Source organism: Chionomys nivalis, chromosome 9, assembly GCF_950005125.1.
Source record: "Chionomys nivalis chromosome 9, mChiNiv1.1, whole genome shotgun sequence".
Taxonomy (NCBI): Eukaryota; Metazoa; Chordata; class Mammalia; order Rodentia; family Cricetidae; genus Chionomys; species Chionomys nivalis.
In genome coordinates this window covers 52,478,555-52,505,097 of record NC_080094.1, presented here as the reverse complement: position 1 = coordinate 52,505,097, position 26,543 = coordinate 52,478,555, and the positions used below count along the sequence as shown (strand labels likewise).

Below are 26,543 nucleotides of genomic sequence, written 5' to 3'. Positions count from 1 at the left end.
AAGAAAGCCTGTTGAACTGAGATACGGGCAAAAGATGCTTCTCCTCCACAACCTGAGTAGGTCTCAGAGGGTCTGTACATCCTTTGAAACAGAAGCAAAATGATATGTTTCCACGCCATTCTTCTGGGTGTAGGCTCAGAGCTCTATCCTTCTTTGCCACGATTGCTTACCCTGAGTGTCTACAGGAGGTAGGGTTTTCTGTTTCCTGGCAGAGACCTGGCTGACACATCCAAGAACCAGCTCCCTAAACACAGTACCTGAAGGAGGTGGTAGAGTGTGACATCAGAAGGCAGGACACTGGGAGCGGCGCCCTGTGGGAAGAGGGCAGCTTTCAGCTTTGGGTAAGGCATCAAAGCCATCTTCAGCAGCTGGGGGTCCACCTTCTTCAAACAGTTCTCATTTTCTTCATTCTGAATGACCTATGCAAGAAGACACATTACAGATGGGAGTGATGCTTAGCATGTACATTTTAAGATGTAAAAACCAGTCACATAGGAGACGGCTCCCAGTGAAACAGCACTGGCAAAGTGGTCACCCGATTCTCGGGCCGCATGACGCTGGACTAGATGTTTAACATCCAGCCTCCATTTCCTGCAAGGTTAGGAAGAGAGCTAGATCTATTGCTCTCAAACCATATGTTGTTTGGGAAAAAAGTCATCTCTACCACAGTGTTTATAATATTTCTATTTAACACTCATTAATATCTTAAAAGATCTCACAACTATTACTGCTGGACATGGTGGTGCCTGCATATCGCCCAGCATTTTTGAGGCTGAGGCAGAAAAATCACTTAGAATCCAAGACTAGCCTGGGTCACACAGGGGATTACAGGCCAACTTGGCCTACAGAGTGAGCCTGCTCACAAATAAAAGAGCTGGGCAATGACAGGGCACGCCTTTAACCCCAGCACTTGGGAGGCTGAGGCCTGGTCTACACAGTTGAGTTCCAGGGCAGCTGGCGCTACATAGTAAGACCCTGTGTCAAAAAAACAAAAATAAAAACAAATAAATAAATACCATCAAGCAGATGATTCCACAGTCCTTTCTTGACCTGTACCCTCTGACTGGTGGCTAAAAGTGGGCGCAAGTAGCTTAGCCATGCATGCACAGCAGCAATTTAAGGGTAACTGCCACCAGGAAGAAACTACTGGAGAGGGGTTGTCCAGCAGCATTCTTGCCCTCTGTATGTTCAAAGAGCAGAGGAGCACATCCACATGTCCCCCAGAGGAGTTTATAGGGAAAGCTAAAAATTATGCTTTCAAATAAACCTTTCAAAAGGGTAAACGCATAGACACATCACAAACCACAGACCTAAAATACTGACTTACAGAAGTAACCCGGTCGTGATTCTGTCCTGGAGTTATAGAAAACACACCAAAGGGACAAAGAATCTCTGTCCATGCCTGAATTCTGCTTCAGCTCAGGACACAGGACGTAACTCACCCGTTTTGCGCTCACCCATCTATCAGGACCCTTGGAAGCATTTTTGCTTTGGCACCAGCTAAGGTTTAGACAATCCCGGTTGTCTATGCCAAGTTTCAAATCAATCCAATTTCACCATGGTAAGTCTGAGTGTCTCCCGTACCTGGCTGACACCCCCAGGAGCATACATGGTAGTAGCAAGGGCCAGGAGGGTGTGTCCTTCCAACAGCATACTGCTCACACTGGCCTGATTGGTGGGAATCAAAATTTGAGCATTTGCAAGGCTGGCCTGGAAGATCAGCTTGGGATCTGAAAATAAAAGGGATAATTACCAAATTAAGAGAGATATAATTCTGAGAAAAATATTTTTAACTCTGTCCACAGTAAGAACAACTTCCTAAGTTTAAAAACAATGAAAAGACGTGTGTGTGTGTCAAACTCAAAAGATTCATCTTCATAAAAATAAAACTGTCAAAGAAAATGTAAAGGTAGCAGAGTCAAACTTCAGCACGTGACATTCTAAAGTAGTAATGCCCTCTGGACAAAGAAATACTCAGTGGACAGAGAAAGAAACAGACATGCCTACACACAGCCCCCTCGCAGCAAGGGACTCGGAGGCCTCAGGTAAACCGCATCAGCGGCGCTCCAGGGTGACTGTTGGTCATCACGAATAGGCTGTGCCAGGCAAGGGCCCGACCTCACTGACGGCGACTGGCCTGACAGTAACCCTTTCGGCCAACAGCCTGCGACTCGGTGATTCTGTATACAGAGGCCTGCATGTGCTACAGAGCTCATTTGAAACAAAAGCAATGGTCTTACATTAAGATATATTCAAGACAATTATTTACAATTGAGAAAAGTGTAACGACAAGCTCATCAAAAAATAGAGACTGGTAAGTTAGTGGAGGGACTATTTCTCAAAGAGAAATCTTATGCCAACATTAACATGAGCGCTGTCTCTAAGGGTGCAGGGACAGCCTCATTACGCAAAGGCAGTTACAAAGCACAGATGTTTCCTATGCTTCTGCACAGGGCAGGCGCCATGGGAACCAGATAGAGAACGTAAGAGTAGTCATGAAAGCAGAAAGAAACTGGAAGGAAGCATACAATGTCACCGATGGCCACTTGTGGGCAGTCATCTTCCTGTAAGCCCAGGCTGGGTCTATGCGGGTTTCACCTTGTGGAGAGTTGTAGGTAGCTTCCTTTGTTTGTTTATTTGAAACAGGGTCTCACTATACAATCCTATGGCCTGGAACTCACGTGAAGACCAAGCTGGCCTTGAACTCACAGAGATCCGCTGGCCTCTGCCTCCCTTGTGTAAGGATTAAAGGGTGCACACTGCCACCTGTAACCCCAACAAAACTGGACACTACATCAAAGACTGGTTGTTGACATTGCGTGATGTATAGCTGCTTGCCTGGTATCTTTCCCCGGAATCTGGAAAGAACATTACTAGCTAGAATGCTTGGGGCAAAGGGGATTTTTTTCTTGTCCGGTCATAACCTTACCAGTTGTTTCAGCAGCCCCCTTCCAAGGACACAACAATCCCACACATACATGAGTTCTTTCCCTTTCATTTGGAGCTCCAGACTGCAAGATTTATAGGTTCCTAGAACCTACCTAAGGGTGGAAGGAGAGAACCTGACTCCACAAAGTTGTCTTCTGACCTCCACATACGTGCCTGGGGCATAGGGACTTACCATGTGAGAGGCCCTAGCCCTGCAAAAGAATAGAAGGGAGGGAGGGAGGGAAGGAGGGAAGGGAGGAGGGAGGGAGGGAAGGGAGGAGGGAGGGAGGGAAAGGAGGGAAGGGAGGAGGGAGGGAGGGAAGGGAGGAGGGAGGAAGGGAGGAGAGGAAAGACTCCTAGCAGGTTTCTAGAAGGCACACCAATTCTTTGTGAGAAAAGGTGTCAATCTACCAAAGCAGGGGCTGAGCCTGTGCTGCGTGGGTGGCGTGACGGAGCGGCAGAGCGGAGCACAAGGCAGACGCGAAGGGAGTTTAACTGCATAAGCTCTCGGTTCCAATTCTGACTTTTCTTGGCAGGCAAAAACCATGTTTTTTAGTTTTCTATTTCATTAATAAAATGTGAGCCTGGATCACAGTCAAACATTTGACTACAGTCAAAGGATTAACTTAAAAGTTTGTAAGTTAAATGCCATTCAGTAGACTCACAGTTTACCTAGAGAAGACTTGTGTATTTAATACTGAACGTAATACCTGTTAAGTTACTGGAAACTTGCCGACACTGAACCAAAAATTCAAGCCAAGGGTGAGCTTCATGTAGTTCTTTCTTTTCCAAAAAAGGACAATTTCCAGGGCTAAGTCTATATTTAAAGACAAACAAACAATGTGTGGGATTATCACACGGGACATGACTGTCCTGAGCACATTTGTCAGGTGAGAGCTAGCATTAGAAAACAATTTTGGTGTAGAGTATAAGGTAGCAGTGTGCATTTCAGGCCAGCCTGGGCTACACAGCAAAACCTTGTCTCAAAAAACCCTGAAAATTAGCTGGGTCTGTAGTTCAGATGCAGGGCACTTGCCTGACAAGCAGAACACCTTGGGCTGGATTCCAGCATGGCCAAAAAAGAACATAAACTCTAGCATCTGTAATCTCAATGCTCAGGAGGCTAAGGCAGGAGAATTGCTGTAAGTTCAAATCCATCCTGAGCTACAGAGTGAGAAAACAAACACCTCCCTTCCCTATAACGAGTACACACACACACGAGAGAGAGAGAGAGAGAGAGAGAGAGAGAGAGAGAGAGAGAGAGAGAGAGAGAGAGGCAGGCAGGCAGAGAGGGAGACACATATAAGTATACAAAGGATGGGGCTGAGGAGGTGGCTCAGTGGTCAAAGCACTTGCGTGCAAGCATGAGTGAGGGCCAGAGTTCAGGTTTCTAGAAACCCACATAATTACAGCCTAAGAAGACAGAGACAGGAGATTCCCAGAGCAAGCTAGCTAGAGAGACGAGTCATTTGGTAATCTCTGCATTTGACTGAGAGACAATGTCTACAATAATGAGAATCTGAATTCAGATCTCCAGTGCCCACACAAAAATCTAAGTGACTAGCCGGGCGGTGGTGGCGCACGCCTTTAATCCCAGCACTTGGGAGGCAGAGGCAGGCGAATCTCTGTGAGTTCGAGGCCAGCCTGGTCTACAAGAGCTAGTTCCGGGACAGGCTTCAAAGCCACAGAGAAACCCTGTCTTGAAAAATCAAATTAAAAAAAAAAAAAAAAAAATCTAAGTGACTCAGCAATCCGAAGCTTCAGCTCTAGAGAGGTGGAGTAGAGATGGGGAATTGCCTAGAGTCCATTGGCCGGCTGTCTACCCCACCAGCAATCTGAGGTCCAATAAGTGATCGTCCTTGAAAAAGTAGGTGGACAGTGATTAAGGACATCACTCGGTATCAACATCTGGCCTCCACATGTGCCCACATGTGCATATGTGTCCACCCATCCACATGCACACACACAATATGAATATATACATATATGCTGGGCAGTGGTGGTGCACGCCTTTAATCCCAGCACTCGGGAGGCAGAGGCAGGCGGATCTCTGTGAGTTCGAGACCAGTCTGGTCTACAAGAGTTAGTTCCAGGACAGGCTTCAAAGCCACAGAGAAACCCTGTCTCGAAAAACAAAACAAAAGAATATGTACATATATGCATATATGTATATCAAAGACTACATCTAATGGTGCTAATACTGATCCAATAACAATTAGCAATGGCCACAGACAGGATTCTACAGTTGGTTTTAAATGAAGATATGTTGATTTATGTAAATTTATCTATATAAACCTACCTTTTAAAATTAATCCATTTTATAGTGGCTATGAACTTAAGGTTTCTTTTTAGAATTCTCTGAAGAGAATCAAGAATTGCTAGTGAAGTCTATCTTTCTGCTAAGATCTCTCCTTTTAAGCGTTTAAAACAAACGTGCTTTTCATTCTGTCATTTTTCCATGCAGCGCTGGTGAATGACTCCACAGCCTTGCGCACGATACACAAGGGCTTTGCCACTCACTGCTGTCCCAGACACAACATTTCATTCTGATCTCAAGTGATCTGAAAGGCTAATAAGATGCTAGACTCATGTCAACAAACACACACGTCTTTAGTTGAATATAATCCTGAGATCACAGAAGTGCCGAGTGTTGGAGTGGAAGAAACTATTTCAAAAGGATCAGTTTCTCAACACTTGATGCTTTCCCAAAGCAGTTCAGGAGCCACATGTGACAGCTGCTGCCTTTGACCCCACAATTTAGGAGGTAAAAACAGGCCTCTGTGACGCTGTGGCCAACTTGGTCTACACAGTGAGTTTCAGGGCTACATGGTGAGACCCTGTCTTAAAAACAAACAAAACCACAGCAGTTCATGTAGGCACACGGTGCGTACTTGTAATCCCACCACTCAGGCAGCACAACAGGAAGGCCAAGAGTCCAGGCTTCTCTCGAGACCCTGTCTCAAGCCCCACCCACCCAACAATTCCAGAGCAGTTTGGAAGGAGGACATGGGCACGGGAGCCGGCGCAGGGCTCACCTGTAGTAGTCAAGATAGACGTAGAGAAGGTGCTGCAGGCTGTGCTCCACACAGTGGAGGATGAAGAGGGAGTGGAAGTCCCGCCCTCCTGAGGGGCTGTAGCTTTGCACGGGGAGGGGGTCCTGCATTACGCCCCCAATCCGGCTGAGTCTCAGGAGGAGGAGCTCAAAGTCTTCCAGTTCAGATGCGAGAAAAACCCCGCTCCTGTGGGGCAGGATTGAGAGAGAAGTTAAACCCATTCCCGTGGGACAGGGCTGAGAAAGGTTCAAGTTAACATGTGTCCACAAAAGTGGCTAAGAAGCTACAGCGGTTTAATAGACACCAAATGCTAAACAAGTTTGGAGGTCTGCACTTAAATATCGCCTTTCATGAATTCACTACTAAATACATCAAAACTGCCATACAAAAGGATCATGAAACACACACAGAGTTAAAAGAAATGCTATATAAGGGCCACAGTGATGGCTTGGTGGTTAAAACACGGGCCACTCTTCTGGAGGACCCGGGTTCGATTCCAGCCCACATGGAGGCTCACAACCATCTGTAACTCCAGTTCCAGGGATTTCATGCCCTCTTCTGGCCTTCGTGATCACTAGGAATGCAGCTGGTGCACAGACATACATGCAAGCAGAATACTCATGTACACGCAATAAAAATAAACTAATATTTTTAAAAATTAGATACTTTGAAACTAGATAACTGGCACCCTGATCATAGACAATTGTGCTTTGGAAGCTACTGATGTATTCCCTCCCGCTGCATGCCCTACAGTAACCCGTCTGTCTGACTTCTGTGGTAACTAATTCTTACCTTTTAATTCACAGCTTATAACTACAATCAACCCCAATAATATATGGTTGGATTTTGTCTACTCTGAACTTCACACTAAGAAATGAAGCACTGAAAATGTATATTATTCTCTGCCCAATTCTTTTTTTAACTCTTTTTATGTATCCTTTGTCTTTCACATCATGCCTCCCGATCCTACCCATCTCCCTCCCTGCCCCAAAATAAAACAAAATAAACTTTAAAAGAAAAAAGGAGAAAAAAAAAAAGGAAAGGGAAAATCTCATCATGGAAGCTGCAGTGTGACACCGTCAGTCACGTGGTAAACCCCTTTATCCATACAGCTTTACACGCAGGTGAGCATTGCAAAGAATCACTGGTGTGGTTCGAGGCCCGGGTCTCTGCTGCACCGTTGACACTGGGCCCCTCTTGGACTCTTCCTGGATATCTCGTTGCTGCCCTGTGTTGTGGAGGACTGAGTCTGCAGGACTGAACCCCCATCCCAGGCAGGTCACAAGCGGATGAGTTTTGGGGCGGGCCAGCACAGAACCCTGGTTCTGGGCCTGGGCAGTTGCAGGGTTTGTCAGCCCTCTCCCCTGGTTCTCCACCTGGTTCAGCACCCTGGCTAGTTCAACCCTTTGCAGGGATGAGCAAGGGGCGTGGCCAGTTCTCAGGTTTTTATGCCCTCAATGTCAATTCTTCCACACCTTCAGGGCCAGCTCTACTGTGTTGCCTAGGCAAAATGTAGGGGCTGCTCTCCCCGAGTGCTGCAGCTGATGAGGGGCAGGGACAGCTCTCCTGCTCTTATGACCTCAGGGCCAGTTCTACCTGCCTCAGGCATTGATGGGCAAACACCTCCCCTCCACCGGGCAGCAACGTGCCACATGACAGATAAGGGGACAGCTCTCTCCTGCTCACAACATCAGGGCTGGCTTACTCACACCTCTGTCAACTGTGCTGCCTAGGTGAGGAGCAGTGCCTGCTCTCCTGAGTGCTGCAGCGGTGTGTGTGTGTGTGTGGGGGGGGGGGCAGGAACAGCTCTTCTGTTCTTATGGCCTCAGGGCCAGCCCTCCCACCTGCTCAGGCAATGATGGGTTAGGGGTAGCATCTCTACCCTCTGCCCTAATTCTTTACTTGACACTGGTCATTCATCCATGGTGACACTCGTGGCAATGTAGCATACTGTTGGATGTTGTACTACATTTTGTTGTGGGTCATTTCAGCTGTTCCTAGATTTTGGAAAGATAAATTCCTGTTTCCACTATTACAAATGAGAAAGAAATCTTTTCCTGTGTTTACTGGCTGTGATGGATACAGTTACTATTTCTGGGATGAACACCATTATCAAAGCAAGCAGAGGAGGACAGGGTTTATCTGGCGTACATTTCCACATCATAGTCCATCAGTGAGGGGAGTCAGGGCAGGACTCAGACAGGGCAGCAATCAGGAGGCAGGAGCTGATGCAGAGGCCATGGAGGGGTGTCATGTACTGGCTTGCTCCTCATGGTTTGCTTAGTCTTTTTTTTTTTTTTTTTGATTTTTGAGACAGGGTTTCTCCGTAGCTTTTGGTTCCTGTCCTGGAACTAGCTCTTGTAGACCAAGCTGGCCTCGAACTCACAGAGATCCGCCTACTTCTGCCTCCCGAGTGCTGGGATTAAAGGCGTGCACCACCACCGCCCGGCCCTAGTCTACTTTCTTATAGAACCCAGGGCCACCGCCCAAGGTTGATCTCACCTCACCCACAATGGGCTGGGTCCTCCCCCATCAATCACTAATTGAGAATATGCCCTACATGCTTGCCCACAGTCGATCTTACGGAGGAAATTTCTCAAATGAGATTCCCTCCTCTCAGATGACTCTAGCTTGTGTTACATTGACATAAAACTAGCTAGTGCCCATTTGTGCTTCCTTCTTAGTGAAATATCCAGGAATTGGTTCTAGTGGCCTCTCTCCTCAGACCTAAGCTCTGCTCTTCCCCTGCTGTGTTCCTGGACGCTCACCTGTGTGCTGTGATTTGCCCAGTCGGGATCAGAGAGTCAGGGAGAGAGGACAGCTAGCCTGGCTCTGTAGTAGAGACTGCAAGCTGCCTGACACCTCCCTCTGTGGATCCTGACGAACAGTTCTCGTGGTGTCAGTAACTGCTTCTCTGCTGCCTGGGGCATTTGGGAAGCAAGCCTCCTCCTGAGGTTGTGGCTCCAGGAGCCTCTTTCAGGCTGTTCTGCGTTCTGACATAATGACTCAATGCACTGTCACTTTGCCAGACGTCTGCTCATTTCTCACAGTGCTGCTCACGCTGGGGACCACTCTTGTCGCATATAAACCAGTCGACATGTCCAAGTCTCTTCTCTGCTCTCGCTCTGTCTTCCCTGTGCAGAGTGAACTTTGCTGTCTTTAGGACAACTTCTTTCTATAGGTTTGTGACTCACACTTCCACACATGCATTTAAAATCAGATTGTTCCAACCAAAAGCAAGGCCCGCTGGATGTGCTCCTGAGCCCACAATGTACCACAATGTGGCTGTGGGCTCTTGTTCCAAATCTGAAGACAATGCTTGTACTTTTTTACCATTTGTACAATGTTGGCTAGAATGGTTATTTTTAGACACCAATATTTTAGGGTAAGGGATTTTGCATCTATGTTTAAATTACTAATTTTTATGAATCTAATGAGAATGGTGTGATTTTCCTCTTTAGTATAATTACATAATAGGTATCATGATCTTTATTATTATCATTTTGGGTCTTTCTACATAGCCGTTGCTGTCTTTGAAGTCAGTATGTAGACCAGGCTGGGCTCAAACTCAGAGATCTGCCTGTCTCTGCCTCCAGAGTGCTGGGATTGAAGACATGTGTTGCCATGCTCAGCATAAATTAATTTTTCAATTCATATTAAAACGGATTAGTTTTTTTTTTAAATATTTATTTATTTATTTATTTATTTATTATGTATACAATATTCTTTCTGCTTGTATGCCTGAAGGCCAGAAGAGGGCACCAGGCCTCATCACCGATGGTTGTGAGCCACCATGTGGTTGCTGGGAATTGAACTCAGGACCTTTGGAAGAGCAGGCAATGCTCTTAACCACTGAGCCATCTCTCCAGCCCGATAAGTTAGTTTTTTAAACAACCAAATGCTAAGGCAAATATTTTGATCATATAAATTATACAACATCTCATTTTTAGTAAGTGAGAAGAGCATCGATGCAATGAGAACAGAGGCCAGAAAACCAGACGTTAAAGGGCTCCACTCTGTAAGTGAGAGGCTTAGGCAATGTTCTCCACTTCCTGGATCTGACTGCACCTGCACGCTGTGAGGGCGGGGAGCATCAGCACATCCCCAGCAGTACGAGTGGAAAGGAACACGAGTGACAGTGGGAGACACATGCTGATGTGCACACCTAACTTTCCTCATAGGAAGACGGATTAGACTGAACCACGTTTGGACACACACAAATGGCAAGTTCACATGGTTAGATCTAACACAGTTATCTTTGTAAATGAGCTAAAATCGCCAATCGGCTCCGTATCTTATTCCCACAGTCCTCTGCAGCCCACTCGGCTCCGTGTCTTACTCCCACAGTCCTCTGCAGCTCACTGAGTTCAGTGTCTTACTCCCACAGTCCTCTGCAGCTCACTGAGTTCAGTGTCTTACTCCCACAGTCCTCTGCAGCTCACTGAGTTCAGTGTCTTACTCCCACAGTCCTCTGCAGCCCACTGAGTTCTGTGTCTTACTCCCACAGTCCTCTGCAGCCCACTCGGCTCTGTCTTACTCCCACAGTCCTCTGCAGGTCAAGGCCATGCAGCAGATGTGGTGACATTATCTTGTATTATTGGGCAAGAAGAGTAGATACAGCCACAGGACACCTCATCTCGAGGTTTCTAACTCTGTCCCCTGCCACTTATTCCTTAGAGTTCTAATGACAATTCTGCATCAGAGATCACTAAGTAGCAAGCTCCAGGCCCATCTGGTCTACCTCACAAGACCCTGCTTCACAACAAACAAAACAACACAAAGGCACAAAACGTTGTGGGAGAACCTGCAGCCGGAGTTTGAGAATCTCTTCACCATCCTGACATTAAACCATACCCTTTAAATGCTACGTTATGAAGCAGCCCCGCACTGACCTGCAGTGATTTAAAGGGGGAAACCACACGCGTGCAATCGCACACCAGTGAACACACACTGGACACAGCCTGCAGGCACCAGGGAAGCTTATTTTTTAAAATTTTCATTTCTTTTGTTTTCCCATTGGACTTCCGTCTCACAGTTACAGTACCTGGCCAGCTTGTCCAAAATCTTATTCCTCATATAACTGTTGCAGCAAGTATTCTGATCAATGATGGCAGCACTCAGAGGGGGCCACTTGTTCTGCTGAGGGGGCTCAGTCTCCTGGGTCTGAAATTCTTCAATCCACAGGCTAATGCTTGACCAGTCATGGCGAGCCGTGAGGTATCTCCAGAGAGCGTCCGGGGAATGTGCTTTGTATTCTACATGAAGAACAAGACAAGAGCCTTTTAAGAGCGCCGTCAACTGTGGTCACTGACTATGTAGTCAAAGCATGTGGTGTACCAGGCCTCTACTAATGTAACAGTCTTCTCTGTTAATCTTCTAGTCAACACTACAGATGGGAAGAGGGAAGGTTCCTCCCTGCAGAGTCAGAACGAAACAGGCACCGAAGTTGCCAGCTTTCTCCTGGTCTGTCACACAGAGACTCAGGCTAAAACAGACGCATGAATCTGATGCAAAGACTTTATCACTGCTCACCCAGTTAGCTACGCTCCAGAGCTCGGTGTGATACTAATTCCCAGCTTCCGTAAGAAACTCAGAGGCTGTTTGGACAGAGAGATGTCACTCCAAAGCTGTAGTGATAACACTGCTTTGATAATATCTACTCGCTGAACCTCGTGACTTTTTCACCACCACAGTGTAAATCCGTTACAAAAACCTTGTAAACAAGAGGTCTTAACTCATGGCTGAACTTTAAAGAAAGTGAGCATCCCCCGCCAAAAGGAATTCTAAAGTAGAGACTTCCAAATATTAAAACATTAATGTCTAACTTACTCCCCGTTTAATATGCTCACATTTCAGGGGCTTTTGTACTTGCCTTCTGGACTTATCCTGGGGAGAAGGATGCATTCTTGTGTTTGCTGATCCCACCAGCGAGCCCAATTCAGTGCAATCCTGTGGTCCTTTTCACTAAACTCATCTGTTCGATCACGTTTGAGGAATGTATCCAAGACAGATTTGTGCTTCAAATAGTCCTGTTCCTTTATCCAATAACTAAAAACAGTGAAATTTCATTTATTTATTTATTTATACACACACACACACACACTTAATTTTTTTTTTTTTTTTGTATTTGTTTTTTCGAGACAGGGTTTCTCTGTGTAGCCCTGGCGGTCCTGGAACTCACTTTGTAGACTAGGCTGGCCTTGAACTCACACTGATCCACCTTTCTCTGCCTCCGAGAACTGGAATTAAAATCATGTGTCACCACGGCCCTGCCTAGCTGATGCCCCTCTTTAAGATACAAATTTTACCTTCCTGAGGAATGAGTACTTATTTCCACAAAAGCAAAGTTGCTCATAATTATTACAAACAACGTGCTACCCACAGCCTTCTCCATTGTTACCTACGGACTAATGAGCCTACCTGGGGAAGGAGTGCGTCTGAACATTTTCTTGGAAATGTCCTGAATAAAACTTTTCAACTTGATGAACAAAGTTTATAGTTCTTCTTTCTTTTTCAGAAAAACATTCTTTTCCTTTTAAAATTTCAACCTTGGATAAAAAGCAATTAGAGCAATTACCACACAAAAATCAAAACCATTGGCAAAACAAAAGCCATTTTGTTTTGAGATTAAATGCCATTTAATAACTGTATGCTGGGGTAGAATGTAGCTGGTAGAGTGCTTGTTTGGCATGCCTCAGGCCCTGGGTTTGGTCCACAGTACCACAAAGAAAGAGTGGGGGGAAGAGGAAGAGGGAGGGAGAGAAGGGAGGGGAAAAGGGAGAAAGGAGGGAGGGGAAGAGGAGGAAATTATATTCCACACTAAAAATTTTTCGTTCCATTATTTGATTTGCATGGTACACCTCTGTGTGTGTGTGTGTGTGTGTGTGTGACACAGTGGGTGTGTGAGACACAGTGGGTGTGTATGTGTGGAAGTCAGAGGACAACTTGTAGGAGCTGGGTTCTCTCCCTCTACCATGTGGGTCCCAGGGACAGAACTCAGGCTGCCAAGCTTACCAGGAGCCTTTATCTGCAGAGCTGCCCACCAACCCTCTAAGTTGCATTTTTAAGTTAATATATATTTTTATAAATTTTCCTTTACCACAATGTCAAATATCAAAATACAATCATTAAAAAAGGATTATCATGTTTCCTCAACTCATGTTCCCTAGATATTAAAATTATTTATTTTAAAGTTAAAAAAATTCATCAAGGCGGTCTAATAAGAATGTGACCCAGGCAGGCATGCCTGTAATCCTGGCATCTAGAGAGCCGAGGAAGAAGGGTGAGGAATCAGAGGCCAGCTTGGACTACATACCAACACCCTGTCTTAAAATGAAAAACAAAAGCTACATAGTCACGCCTTTACCTACCAAAAGGTCCCGTATATTTTTATCAGTTGTATAAAAGCATATCCTGAGCAACTCATCTTCCACATTGAAGCCCTGAAATGAATGAAATTTAAAAGCTTACATTTGTAATGAACCCATCTGCATGTAAGTATGTCAGACGCAGAAAAGCTCTCCTGTAGACACGTGCTCTGCTACAGCAGCACACGGCTTCTGCTCTCTCCATCAGTTCTATGTATTGATTGCTTCTCCCCAAAGCCCTTAGTTGTTTTCCCAGAGCGAAGGCAACACACAGAATAATTTACGGTAATACCAGGCAACCAGAGGACCAAGACTACAACAAACTGCTGCGGTGGTTTAGCGGGAACCCAAGGTTGACAGAAACAACAAACACATGTGCACTTTCAGCTGGTTTCCCTGGTAAGACTCCAGCCACACAGATGAGGACCAGATCTTAGCTCAAAAGCCCTGCTTCTTCTAGGATTTCCCTTCTCAAATGAAGCAAAACTAGGGACTATAAAGCCCTAAGCCAATGCCTAACCCACCAGGAAGTTCAAATGGAGACGTAAGGGGTTACATGAAGAATACAGACTGCCCTCAGTAAAACCGAGGCCCTCTGCATGACATGTCCGAAGTCTTTATTTTTACTTTGTGCACATTGGTGTTTTGCCATGGGTATTGGGTCTCCCAGAACTGGAATTATAGACAGTTGTGAGCAGCCATGTGGGTGCTGGGATTGAACCCAGATTGTACCAGGTTCTTAACCACTGAGCCATCTCTCCAGCCCATGTCTGAAGTCTTCTAGGAAAACACTGTCTCAGAGGGTGTGATAGTACAGGCTTGAGAGACTGAGAAGGAGGACAGTGAGTTCAAGGCCAGCCTGGGCTACACAGCCTCTAAAAACAAATGAAAACAAGAGACGTCAGGTGTGGTGGCTCACGCCTGTAATCCCAGCATGCTGAAGCTGAGCTAGGAGGATCACGAATAAGTCTGAGGCCAGTCGGGGCTGTAGAGTGAGCTCTAGGTCAACCTGGTCCACAGAGACTTTGTCTCAAAACAGAGGGGTGGGGTCAAGTCTTCTTATCCATCAGAGACAGACAGAGTCACCACTCACCATATTCCTCAAGAGCGTGGAGGCTTTATCTACACTGTTCTTTTTCAAACTGTCAAACACCAAATCTAGGCCTATCCTGACCAGCTCCTCCAGTTGTTGAGCAGAATGACCAGGAATCCTGAAGAAAGTCTGCGCCTCTGGTATCTTGTTATTTAAAATGGCATCAGCAATAACTTCCTAGGAAAAAGAAGAAAAAGTAAGTTTAAGTTCCTTGTAGCTTTCTTACTGCCAACGCAGAATATATATGCATGGACTAGACACCTACTAAGGGGCCTTTGAAAATCTACTTCTTGCTGGGCGGTGGTGGCGCACGCCTTTAATCCCCAGCACTTGGGAGGCAGAGGCAGGCGGATCTCTGTGAGTTTGAGTTTGAGGCCAGTCTGGTCTATGGACAGGCTCCAAAGCTACAGCAAAATCCTGTCTCAAAAAAAAAGAAAGAAAGAAAGAAAGAAAGAAAGAAAGAAAGAAAGAAAGAAAGAAAGAAAGAAAGAAAGAAAGAAAAGAAAAGAAAATCTATATCTTGGCAAGGTGTGGTACTGACTGAAGCGGAGAACCTCAACAGCCCAGGACCCCACAACTCGGAGGACACAAAGAAAGTGACAGTTACGGTGCTCACTGATGAGGGCTGTGATAGCTGGGCTATGAGTTCAAGGAAAGCCTGGGAGAGTGAGACCCTGTCTCCAAAAGAAATAAAAAATAAAACAAAGTGCCAGGCCCAAGCAGTGATGCAGGCTGCTGGGCGCTGCCACTGGAGATGGGTTAAAGGCTGATCCTGCAGCCGACGTGGCATTCCGAGGGCACAGCATTAAATGAGGAGGACCTGGAGATATGGATTTGATATCATGCCCCGAGAACCCACATCAGCAAAACCTAAGACCCTGGCCAAAGACTCCACAGCACGGGTACAGACTCTAAAGTCCATTTCTTCTGGTGTCCTCTTAGGCTATCCGAATCTGCAGAGTTATGATGAGTACTCATATTTACCTCAAAGTTGAGTCTCTCCCAGATTTTGCCCTCCTTTACTGTGAGGACATCTTTGTTTACGTCACAGTTCTCAGGGGCATCTGCTGGCTTCCAAGGAAACTTTATCATGAAAGTCCGAAGTTCATTGATGTAGCTGGTCAAAATGTCCACTCCTTCCTGGAGATGCTCATCGAGCTCTGTAAAACACATCAGTGTGCCAATCTGCGTGTGTGTGTGAGTGTGTGTGCATGTGCATGAATGTGTACGTTCATGTGTAAATAGGCACGGAGAGAAAAGGAAGGGAAAACACACTACAACTTGTTGAAAGGAATTCTGGGAATTGTCAAATTTAAAAATAAGTATTTTCAAACAATAACCCGAGGTGTTTCTCCCTTTCTACGAGCAGCTGCATTTAGCACAGTCCACTCCACTCTGCACAGAGATTATCCTTAGAGCTTCCTGCCGGTGCTCCTACATCAAACCCATTCCCCTCACTCTTTCTTCACTGCAGTGTGCCCCTTCTTCACTGCGGTGTGCCTGCTCGTCACTGTAGTGTGCCCCTTTTTCACTGTGGTATGCCCCCTTCACTGTGATGTGCCCTCTTCACTGTGGGGTGCCCCTTCACTGCAGTGTGCCTGCTCGTCACTGCAGTGTGCCCCTTCACTGCAGTGTGCCTGCTCGTCACTGCAGTGTGCCCCTTCACTGCAGTGTGCCTGCTCGTCACTGCAGTGTGCCCCTTCACTGCAGTGTGCCTGCTCGTCACTGCAGTGTGCCCCTTCACTGCAGTGTGCCTGCTCGTCACTGCAGTGTGCCCCTTCACTGCAGTATGCCCCCCTTTACTGCGGTATGCCCCCTTCACTGCGGTGTGCCCCTTCACTGGGGTGTGCCCCCCTTCACTGTGGTGTGCCCCCCTTCACTGTGGTATGCCCCTTCACTGCAGTGTGCCCTCTTCACTGCGGTGTGCCCTCTTCACTGCGGTGTGCCCCCTTCACTGCGGGGTGCCCCCTTCACTGCGGGGTGCCCCCTTCACTGCGGGGTGCCCCCTTCACTGCGGGGTGCCCCTTCACTGCGGGGTGCCCCTTCACTGCGGGGTGCCCCCCTTCACTGCAGTGTGCCCCTTCACTGAGTTTTCTGTTTCTGTTCTGATGAGTGGCATGGCCTACCGTCACTGCTATTCTTACCTTCAGTGTGCACAAAAATCTCCCTTATCTGTTTGTTAAGAAAGGAGAGTGTGAGGTGAAGCAGCTGCTCTGCAAAGTGCTTGCTCTGGGTCTCAGAGTCGCTTTCTCTGATTGCCGAGCAGAGCAAATCCAGTGCTGGTCTCATCTCTTCCACCTCTGAGAACAAACGAGGAAATTAACATGGCAACCAGCTCCCTAAATTAGCAGTCCAAATGTTAGCTGCAATGTTCTTACATATATGAACAAGGTCCAGTGCCTTGTTTTCACAAGCTCACACACCTTAGGAAGGCTTATGACTTACAAACCTCAATGACCGCAGCCACTAATAAACTTTTATTGGTATTATTACTATTATTTTACAGACTTGGTGTTTTATAAACTCTTTTTTTTTTCTTTTAAACAACCTATTAAGTGTTTACTTCCTTTCCATAGAGAGGAGACTGAGGTTGAGAGAGAATAAGCCACTTACCCAAGCTAATTCTGAAAGTAAATAAAATGGCAGAGCCAAAATTTGAACTTAAACCTCTGTGGCTCCAAAGCCACTCCAACAGGCGTGTAGAGGGCAGGCGTGTAGAGGGCAGGCGTGTAGAGGGCAGGCGTGTAGAGGGCAGGCGTGTAGAGGGCAGGCGTGTAGAGGGCAGGCGTGTAGAGGGCAGGCGTGTAGAGGGCAGGCGTGTAGAGGGCAGGCGTGTAGAGGGCAGGCGTGTAGAGGGCAGGCGTGTAGAGGGCAGGCGTGTAGAGGACAGGCGTGTAGAGGGCAGGCGTGTAGAGGACAGGCGTGTAGAGGACAGGCGTGTAGAGGACAGGGGTGAACACGCTCTGAATCCCCTCTTCCGGCTTGAGGGCCCTCTCGGGGGATTCCTGTCTCTCAGCATCCACCCAGCTTTGCAAGTGCGTGTGTGCAAGAATTATGGGAAACAGGCCCAGGAAGGTAAGCACAGCTCGTTCCCAGGCATCTGATCTCGGATCCATTTCTGCCTTTAAATAAGGGCAGTGCAGGAAAGAAAAGGGAGAGTCCAAGCTATCAAACACGTGCAGGAATAGCGGCCACACGGCTGCTGATGGAACACTTTCAATACCACAAATCATGTCTTTTCCTACAAATTAATCTATATGTGTATTTTTTATTGAGAAGCTTAAAAAAAACATATCCAAGAGGAAGAAAAACCAACCCTATGATCAAGACAAAATCAGGTTGGGAGTGTAGCTCAGTGACCTAACACGTGTGAAGTCCTAGGCTTGATCCTCAGCACAGAAAGGGGGGTGGATAGAGAGAAGAGAGGAGGGAGAGGGAGGGGGAAGGCTGTCCCTGCATCCCCAGCAATCTGCCTGCTTCTGCCTTTCAAGTTCTCAAAGTTCTGTGTCTGGTTTATTTTGAGACAGGATCTGCTAAAATCCCAGGTTCCTTCAGACTTATTAGGTGGCACAGACTAGCTTTGAACTTGCAATCCTCCCTCCTTCCTCAGAAAGGCTGCGTCACAGGCATACAACCCATGCCTCGCTTGGCTGACAGAATGCCCATTTTATTCTATGTGTATGAGTGTTTTGCCTGCATGTATGTATGTGCACATTGTGTGTAACTAGTAACCAAGGTGGCTAGAAGAGGGATCAGATACCTTGGAACTGGGGTTACAGACAGTTGAGGGTGCTGGGAATTGAACCCAGGCCCTCTGGAAAAGCGCTGAGTGCTCTTAACCACTGTGCCATCTCTCCAGTCCCTCTTTATTTTATTTATTTTTTTTTAAATATTTATTTATTGTGTATACAATATTCTGTCTGTGTGTCTGCAGGCCAGAAGAGGGCACCAGACCTCATTACAGATGGTTGTGAGCCACCATGTGGTTGCCGGGAATTGAACTCAGGACCTTTGGAAGAACAGGCAATGCTCTTAACCACTGAGCCATCTCTCCAGCCCCTCCCTCTTTATTTTTAATCAGAGGTAAGAGGTCTTGGATCTCCTGGAGCTAGAGTTGCAGGAGGCTGTGAGACACCCGACATGGGTGCTGGGAATTGAACTCAGGTCCTCTGCAAGAATAATATGCACTTTTCACAGGTGAGCCATCTCTCCAGCCTGAGACAATATTAAGAAGAAAAAAATTTTTGCTCATATCTCATGAAGAAGATTGCCATTTTCTCCTGTAACTAAAGTGAAAATTCATAAAACTTGCCTGAGGACAGTTTCAATTGCATATTGCAGCCAAGTATGATAACACCCTTAGAGCTGAAAATTCTATGTCTAGAATTTATCCCAAGTAAATGACTATACATAGGTATACACACACACAAAGAAAGAGAGAGAACATTTATATCATACAGCTAATAGTTTAAACAAAACAGTAGACACTGGAGTCGCCCCGGGCGGCACAGAGCACAGCACAGGGTACGGACAGTAGACACTGGAGTCACCCTGCTGGAGCTCTCTAGTACTAAGGACTGAACAAGTGCCCCACACATGTCAGACAATGCCGCAGCACCAAGCACCTCCAGTCCCTACAAGGAGAACATTACAGACTTCGATAAACTCCCTCAAAGTACATAAGCCCTGTAACTGAGTTTCGACAGCAAGAAGCCATTAGTGGAAAGATGGCTCAGCAGTCAAGAGCACTGGCTGCTGTTTCTCAGGACTGGGGTTCTGTCCCCAGGACCCACACCAGGTAGTCCACAACCATGTGTAACTCTAGTTCCAGGGGATCCCTCTTTGGGCCTCCCCAGACACCTGTACAATTGTGGGCACATACACACAAGCAGGCACACACACATACACATAAATTATAAAGACTGTAATGATTTGAAAATGTCTAAAATGATAGTACACGTGTAGAAATATTTTACTTACGTCTTAAATATAACTGGGATGGAAGCTGATGCAGCTGATCAGGAACGGGAGGTTTTGACAACGGAGTAAGAAGATTTTCCTTGCTCTTCAGGAAGAAATCTACCGTATCCAGCTGCCGATTTTCTATGCCAGCCTAAACACAGAGAGGAAAGAACCCAGAGTTTTACCTTGTGTGTGCTGGGGTGGGGGATGGGGACAGATTTTAATGAGTTTAAGAGCAGAGACTACAAAACAAATAAAACTATCTTTACTTTGTACAAGTACCTGGGTTCTAGTGAACGCTGATCATTTTTGTCTAACTTGTTCTCTGAGTCATTTGTCTTCCTTAGCTCATGTAAAGTTCTAGGAACAATAGACTTGTACAGTCAACTGCCCCACGATGGAAGCTCATCAAGCCTGCCATTACCTCTAGAGCGTGTATAGGAATGGAGCACCGTCCCCAGCCGTTGAGATGGCAAAGGGAGTCCACGGTGCTGGCACTGCCATGGATCATCAGTCTGTTCAGAAACTCCTCTTGAGTGAGACCAAACAGAATCAGAGAGAGTCCATTTTCTACGGGGAAAATAAAAGTTAGCATTAATAAATTGATAGAACTATGACTTAGAAATTCATTTCTAGCCGGGTGGTGGTGGCACACGCCTTTAATCCCAGCACTCGGGAGGCAGAGGCAGGCGGATCTCTGTGAGTTCGAGGCCAGCCTGGTCTACAAAGGGAGTTCCAGGACAGGCTCCAAAGCTACAGAGAAACCCTGTCTCGAAAAATCAAAAAAAAAAAAAAAAAAAAAAAAAAAAAAAAAAAAAAAAAGAAAAAGAAATTCATTTCTAATTACTCAATATTTTCATACTATAGCTAAAATACATATACTGAGCAGAGTATGGTAGAGCATGTCTTCTACTCCAGTACTTGGTGGGTAGAGGCAGGTGAATTGGTAAAATTTAGGCCCATTTGGTTTACAAAGTGAGTTCCAAGCCAGTCAGGACTATATAGTGAGACCCTATCTTTTTCCTTTTTTTTTTTATTTTCGAGACAGGGTTTCTCCATAGCTTTTGGTTCTTATCCTGGAACTAGCTCTCGTACACCAGGCTGGCCTTGAACTCACAGAGATCCACCTGCCTCTGCCTCCCGAGTGCTGGGATCAAAGGCGTGCGCCACCACTGCCCAGCTAGTGAGACCCTATCTTAAAGAAAACATTTAACTATCTCTGTGTGTGTGTGTGTGTGCGCGCACGCGCACACATTACCCTATGTACCAGTTACTATTTTACTGCTGTGATAAAACACCATGACCAAACTAGGAGAAAAAAGGGTTTATTATTTCACATTAAAATGACTGCCTTCATCTTATGAAGGGAAGGCAGGGCGGGAGTCTGGAGGAACTGCAGCAGAGGCCGTGGAGGAGGACTGCTTACTGGCTGGCTCCCCAGGGCTTGCTCAGCCTGCTTTTGTTTTTCATTTTATTTATTTATTTATTATGTATACAACATTCCTTCTGTGTATATCTGCATGACAGAAGAGGGTACCAGATCTCATTATTGATGGCTGTGAGCCACCATGTGGTTGCTGGGAATTGAACTCAGGACCTCTGAAAGAGCAGTCAGTGCTCTTAACTGCTGAGCCATCTCTCTAGCCCTGTTTTTCATTTTAATATTTATTTTATGTAAGTGACATTTTGCTGCATGCATGTGTGTGCATCACATGACTGCCTGTTGGGATTCCCTGGAATGGAATTAGAGATGACTGTGAGGCACCATGTGGGTAAGAATCGAACCCAAATCTTGTGCAGGAGCAACAAGTGCTCTTAACTGATGAGCCAACACTCCAGGCCCTCAGCCTACTTTTTATGCAACCCAATCCATCTGCCCAGGGGTGGCTCCATCCACAGTGGGCTTGGCTCTCCAAAATAAATCAATAATTGAGAAAGAAAATGACTCCAGCCAGACTGCCTGCAGGGCATTTCCTCAGCTGAGGCTCCTCCTCCCAGAGAACTCTTGGCTTGTGTCAAGCTGACAAGAAACACCAGCCAGGACATAGCCCGTATTGTTAGGGGTTAATTAATTGATGCTTTTTAATGTTTTTATTGCACTTATTTATTATTGTGTGAGTAGGTGTATGTGTGTGGACAGAAGTGTGTCAAGGTGCACATATTTGAAGGTCAGTGGATGGCTTATGGGAGTCAGTTCTCTCCTACTATGTGGTTCCCGGAATGGAAATCAAATTATTAGGTTTGGTGGCAAATGCTTTTACTCAATAAGCTGTCTTGCTTGCCCAAGAGTTTTGTATTTAAAACACCAATCATAAATCGAATTTTTATAAGAACAATACATTAGGGCTATAGAAGTAACAACATTTGCTTAGCATGTATGAGACCATGGATTACATTCCCAGCACTACAAGAACTAATAGTTAAAAAATAACCAAAAAATGCATACTATGAAATGACATTAAAATTGACATTTATATTTTATATATTATCTTACACAATCAATACCTGAAAACTATTTATAGAGGTGTCAGATTTCTGGTTTACCAAAATAAATCAAGTAACAACATACCCCTGGATATACAAAAACATCAGAATTTGTATTAAGGACTGAGAATGTGCCTCAGTGGTAGAGCACTGGTCTAGCATGTACAATAGCCTGAGTTCAAGCCATCGTACAAAAACAGAAAGGAAAGAAGAAAGGAAGGAAGGAAGGAAGAAAGAAAGTATTTCCTGATCATGGGGGTACATCCCTGAAAGTTTGCCCTTGGGAGACTGAGGCAGGAAGATCATGGACAGTTCCTGGCTGGCCAGGGCTATTATAGAGAGACCTTGTTCAAAACAAAACACACAAAAACCAAGCCAGGTGTGGTAGCACATTCCTATAATCTTGGCACTAGAGAGAAAGAGGCAGGAGGATGGCCACAAGTTTTAGACCAGTCTGGTCTACATAGCAAGTTCCTGGCTGGCCAGGGCTAAGTAGTGAAATTCTGTTTTTTAAAAATCAAAATAAAGCCGGGAGGTGGTGGCGCACGCCTTTAATCCCAGCACTAGGGAGGCAGAGGCAGGCGGATCTCCGTGAGTTTGAAGCTAGCCTGGTCTACAAGAGCTAGTTCCAGGACAGGCTCCAAAGCCACAGAGAAACCCTGTCTCGAAAAACCAAAAAATAAAATAAAATAAAAATAAAAATAAAACAGAAACAAAAACTAGACTGAAGGAGAAACACAGCAGTTGAATCCCATACAATATTCAAACCTGCTACAGCAGGCCTAGCACCTATGCTGAATGAATGCATCTTTTATGTAAATTACTCTATGACTACGGTATAGGGCCAGAGAGGTCAGGGAAGTGCAAGAAAAGTTCAACCCAAAATACAACAGCCACTGGGGAACCCCAACCAGAAAAAAAACACCCACCGGTGAACCCCAACCAGAAAGACAACAGCCACTGGGGAACCCCAACCAGAAAGACAACAGCCACCAGGAACCCCAACCAGAAAGACAACAGCCACCGGGGAACCCCAACCAGAAAGACAACAGCCACTGGGGAACCCCAACCATAAATACAACAGCCACTGGAGAACACCAACCAGAAAGACAACAGTCACTGGAGAACCCCAACCATAAATACAACAGCCACTGGGGAACCCCAACCAGAAAGACAACAGCCACTGGAGAACACCAACCATAAATACAACAGCCACTGGGGAACCCCAACCATAAATACAACAGCCACTGAGGAACCCCAACCAGAAAGACAACAGCCACTGGAGAACCCCAACCAGAAAGACAACAGTCACTGGAGAACACCAACCAGAAAGACAACAGCCACTGGAGAACACCAACCAGAAAGACAACAGCCACTGGAGAACATCAGCTTCACCCCAACACTTAAGTTTCTATGCAGAAATGCAGGTCCAGTGTGCTAGAGTGGTAACAGCTACAGATCCAGATTTTGTAAAATTCTGTCTATTTGAATTTTGTATTTATGTTATCTTTTTAAAAAGCCTAAGCTAGGTGTGGTGGCATGTATGCCTGTAGTTCTAGGAACTGGAAGATACAGATAATAGGATCAATGGTTTCTGTTTGTTTTTTTCAAGAGAGGGTTTCTCTGTGTAACAGTCCTAGCTATCCTGGAACTCACTTCATAGATTAGACTGGCCTCGAACTCAGAGATCTGCCTGCCTCTGCCTCCCAAGTTCTGGGATCTGGCCTAGGATCAGTGTGTTTAAGACCAGCATCAGTTACACACACAGCAAGTTTGAGGTCAGCTGGGGCTATGTGAGACCCTGCTTTAAAACCAATAAAATAAATCCCTAGTCAGTGCCAACCAAAATGAATATGCAGCACACACACAGTCCATGATTGGGTGGCTTGTAACCTCTGCTACAGAGACTCCAGTCAGAGGAGGTTTCTCCAAGTTAAAAATCAGCCCATATTACTCTTACTATCTTGTATTAACATTTGGCTGAAGAGAAATTATTTAAATTAAAACAGGGCTGGGGGATGGCTCAGTGGCTAAGAGCACTGGTGCTCTTTCTCTGGAGCCAGGTTTGAGTCCCACCACCCATATGGCGGCTCCTAACTGTCTATAACTCCAGCTCCAGGGGATCTGACGCCCTCTTCTGGTCTCTGCAGGTCCCAAGCATGCATGCCAAAAAACACCCACCCACATAAATTAAGACACATGAGACAATTACAGAGAATAAGGCCAAGTTTCCTCCCAGAATAAGGACCGCTTTTCAGTGAGACTGGGCACATGCTGGCACCAAGGCAGCAGAAGGGAAATACACCAAGAAGTCACCAGAGCTCAATCCCTGGGATCCACGTGGTGGAAGGAGAGAACCAACTCCCACAAGCTGTCCTTGACCTCCACATGAGCGCTTTGGCATTTGCCACCCCCCCCACACACACACGAGAAACAAGTAACTGTAATTTTAAAGAAGCAGTTGCACCTCTAAGCAGTGATTCCAGCTGGCTACGAGACATGCTCACCTGTCAGAACGAGGCACTGCTGCTGGTCCCCACTGCTATGGACAGGAGTACAGGGCTGGCTGAGAGGAAGACACTGCAGGCCCTGGGTCTCCAGGTCCCAGAGGACAATGATGCAGCTGCTGGTTCCTACTGCCCGAGCAAACAGCGCAGTAAATCCCGTTACAGACATACACTGCAGCTCCGCAGGCTGCTCTTGCCTGCTCAGCCGCATCGTCTCCCACCACCTTGGGTCACTAGTCTTGATGTGCTCCTTCTGCGGAAAAGCACACTGGCCACACGTGGCATCCCCTGGAATGAAAACGTGGCTCGGCACAACGGGAGTGGGGTTACCAGATTCCGGGGACTCCAAACGCAAAACACCCTGGAACCACGGAGCACAACAGGAAGCCTCTGGCTTGGAGCTCATTGTTTCCTTCAGTGCTGACAGCTGGGCCCTCCAAGACCTGGAAGACAGGGCAACCGTCAACACCCATCACAGTCGGAGCACCAATCAGACACCAGCTGGGGTAAAGACACTCAGAACGGCAGCTTCCACCTGCAGTCCCAGCACTTGGGAGGCAGAGGTAGGGGGATCATTCTGAGTTCAAGGCCAACTTGCCCTACACAGCAAGCTGTAAGCCAGCTAGGACTACACTGACTCCAAATAAATAAATAGATGTATCTGCCAGGTAGAGACTTTTCATATGAAAAGGACAAAAATGAAAAGGAAACACATAAGCCCTTAAAGTGTTCATACCTATCAACCCGAAAGGAGACCTTGGTGAGTCTCATGTTGTGGACAGAGTTAGCAAGGTCATCTTCGTCTATTCCAGTAGGCCCTTCAATAGGAAGGTCTTCCAGTGTTCCTGCATACAGTAGGTGTCCTGGGTGTTGCCTACATTGGAAAAGAATGATAGCTGTATCAAAAATAAATAACCCCAAATTTGTGTCACAAGTGCCTCTGGGTTTGTGTGCAGGCACTTTTTATTTTTATTTATTTATGTTTTTGTCCTTTTTTTTTTGTTGTTGTTGTTTTGATTTTTTTTTTTTTTGAGAGAGAGAGAGAGAGAGAGAGAGAGAGAAAGAGAGAGAAAACATGCAGTGGGGGTGGCCAGGGAGGTGGGGAGAATCTGGGAAGGGCTGGGAAAGGGAAGGAATATTATCAAAACATATTGTATGAAATTTCAAAATAAAAATGGACATGGGCTGTGGACAAGAATGGCATAAATTTTATATCCCCAAGATTTTAGTCTCTCTAACCTCCCTCATAGAACAGTGATGACTCTGTGGGCTAGAGAGATGGCTCAGTGGTTAACGAGCACTGGCTCTTCCGGGAGACCTGACTTCAATTCCCAGTACCAACATGGCAGCTCACAGCTGTCTGTAACTCCAGTCTCTCTAAGCACTGCACACACACAACACACAGACATATGCGCAGGCAAGGCACCCTTATATACAAAATAATAAAATAAAAAATTACCAATGCCAACAAAAAGCACTTGGCTCCATGGAGCAGTTCCTTTCCCGGAGTGGAAAGAGCAGCCACTGTCTAGCACACCGCAGATGTCATGCTGACTTACACGGACTCTTAAGCTTTTCAAGATCTTTCAGAAGCATATAACCCACTTCAGGGTACAGACACTAAGGTTAAGAGAACACGGAACCAGGCTAATGTAACCATAAAACTTGGGGTTTGATTTTTTTAAAAACATTTATTTACTTATTAGAGGTGGGGTAGAGAGGATTCAGGCATTCCACAGAATGCGTGTGGAAGTCCATTTCAGCAGCTCACAGCTAAGGTTCCTAATAACTCGTTATACCATAGCAAAGCAAGACTTAGGCCAAGGTCAGTAAATGAACAAGAACGGTGTATATGTGTGTGTGTGTTCACACGCGCACATGTGTGTAAGTTAAGAAGGAACAGCTGTGTGGAAAGAGGGTCATCACATCTGAGAAACAGAGAGGACCGTGGTGCCCTAGCACAGCAAGTGAGAAGCAAAACGGAGTAACAGGAAGCCGGAAGAGCTGGCGGGAGACAGAGTTTAGAGCCTTCCGTGGGTCAAGGAAGTCAGCTTTCATCCTTAGGAGAAAAGGCAGCTAAAGGAGGGTTTGGGCAGAACTACAACACGATCACATGCAGAGCACAGCTAGGGAGAGGGGAAGCATTTAC

At 46.1% G+C, this 26,543-nt stretch overlaps 1 protein-coding gene across 1 annotated transcript in view; it reads right to left on the bottom strand.

The window, feature by feature from the left end:
* Positions 1 to 26,543, bottom strand: part of Spg11 (SPG11 vesicle trafficking associated, spatacsin) — a 66,123-nt gene that overhangs the window by 28,525 nt on the left and 11,055 nt on the right. Inside the window, exons 5-19 of the mRNA XM_057780220.1 lie at positions 25,131 to 25,268; positions 24,395 to 24,837; positions 19,828 to 19,973; positions 19,422 to 19,554; positions 16,586 to 16,741; positions 15,426 to 15,601; positions 14,442 to 14,618; positions 13,352 to 13,423; positions 12,402 to 12,529; positions 11,854 to 12,029; positions 11,026 to 11,236; positions 5,964 to 6,167; positions 3,639 to 3,745; positions 1,585 to 1,730; positions 258 to 419 (exon numbers count right to left, since the gene is read on the bottom strand). Coding sequence (XP_057636203.1) covers positions 258 to 419; positions 1,585 to 1,730; positions 3,639 to 3,745; positions 5,964 to 6,167; positions 11,026 to 11,236; positions 11,854 to 12,029; positions 12,402 to 12,529; positions 13,352 to 13,423; positions 14,442 to 14,618; positions 15,426 to 15,601; positions 16,586 to 16,741; positions 19,422 to 19,554; positions 19,828 to 19,973; positions 24,395 to 24,837; positions 25,131 to 25,268 — 2,575 coding nt within the window. The remainder of the gene's footprint in view (positions 1 to 257; positions 420 to 1,584; positions 1,731 to 3,638; positions 3,746 to 5,963; positions 6,168 to 11,025; positions 11,237 to 11,853; positions 12,030 to 12,401; positions 12,530 to 13,351; positions 13,424 to 14,441; positions 14,619 to 15,425; positions 15,602 to 16,585; positions 16,742 to 19,421; positions 19,555 to 19,827; positions 19,974 to 24,394; positions 24,838 to 25,130; positions 25,269 to 26,543) is intronic.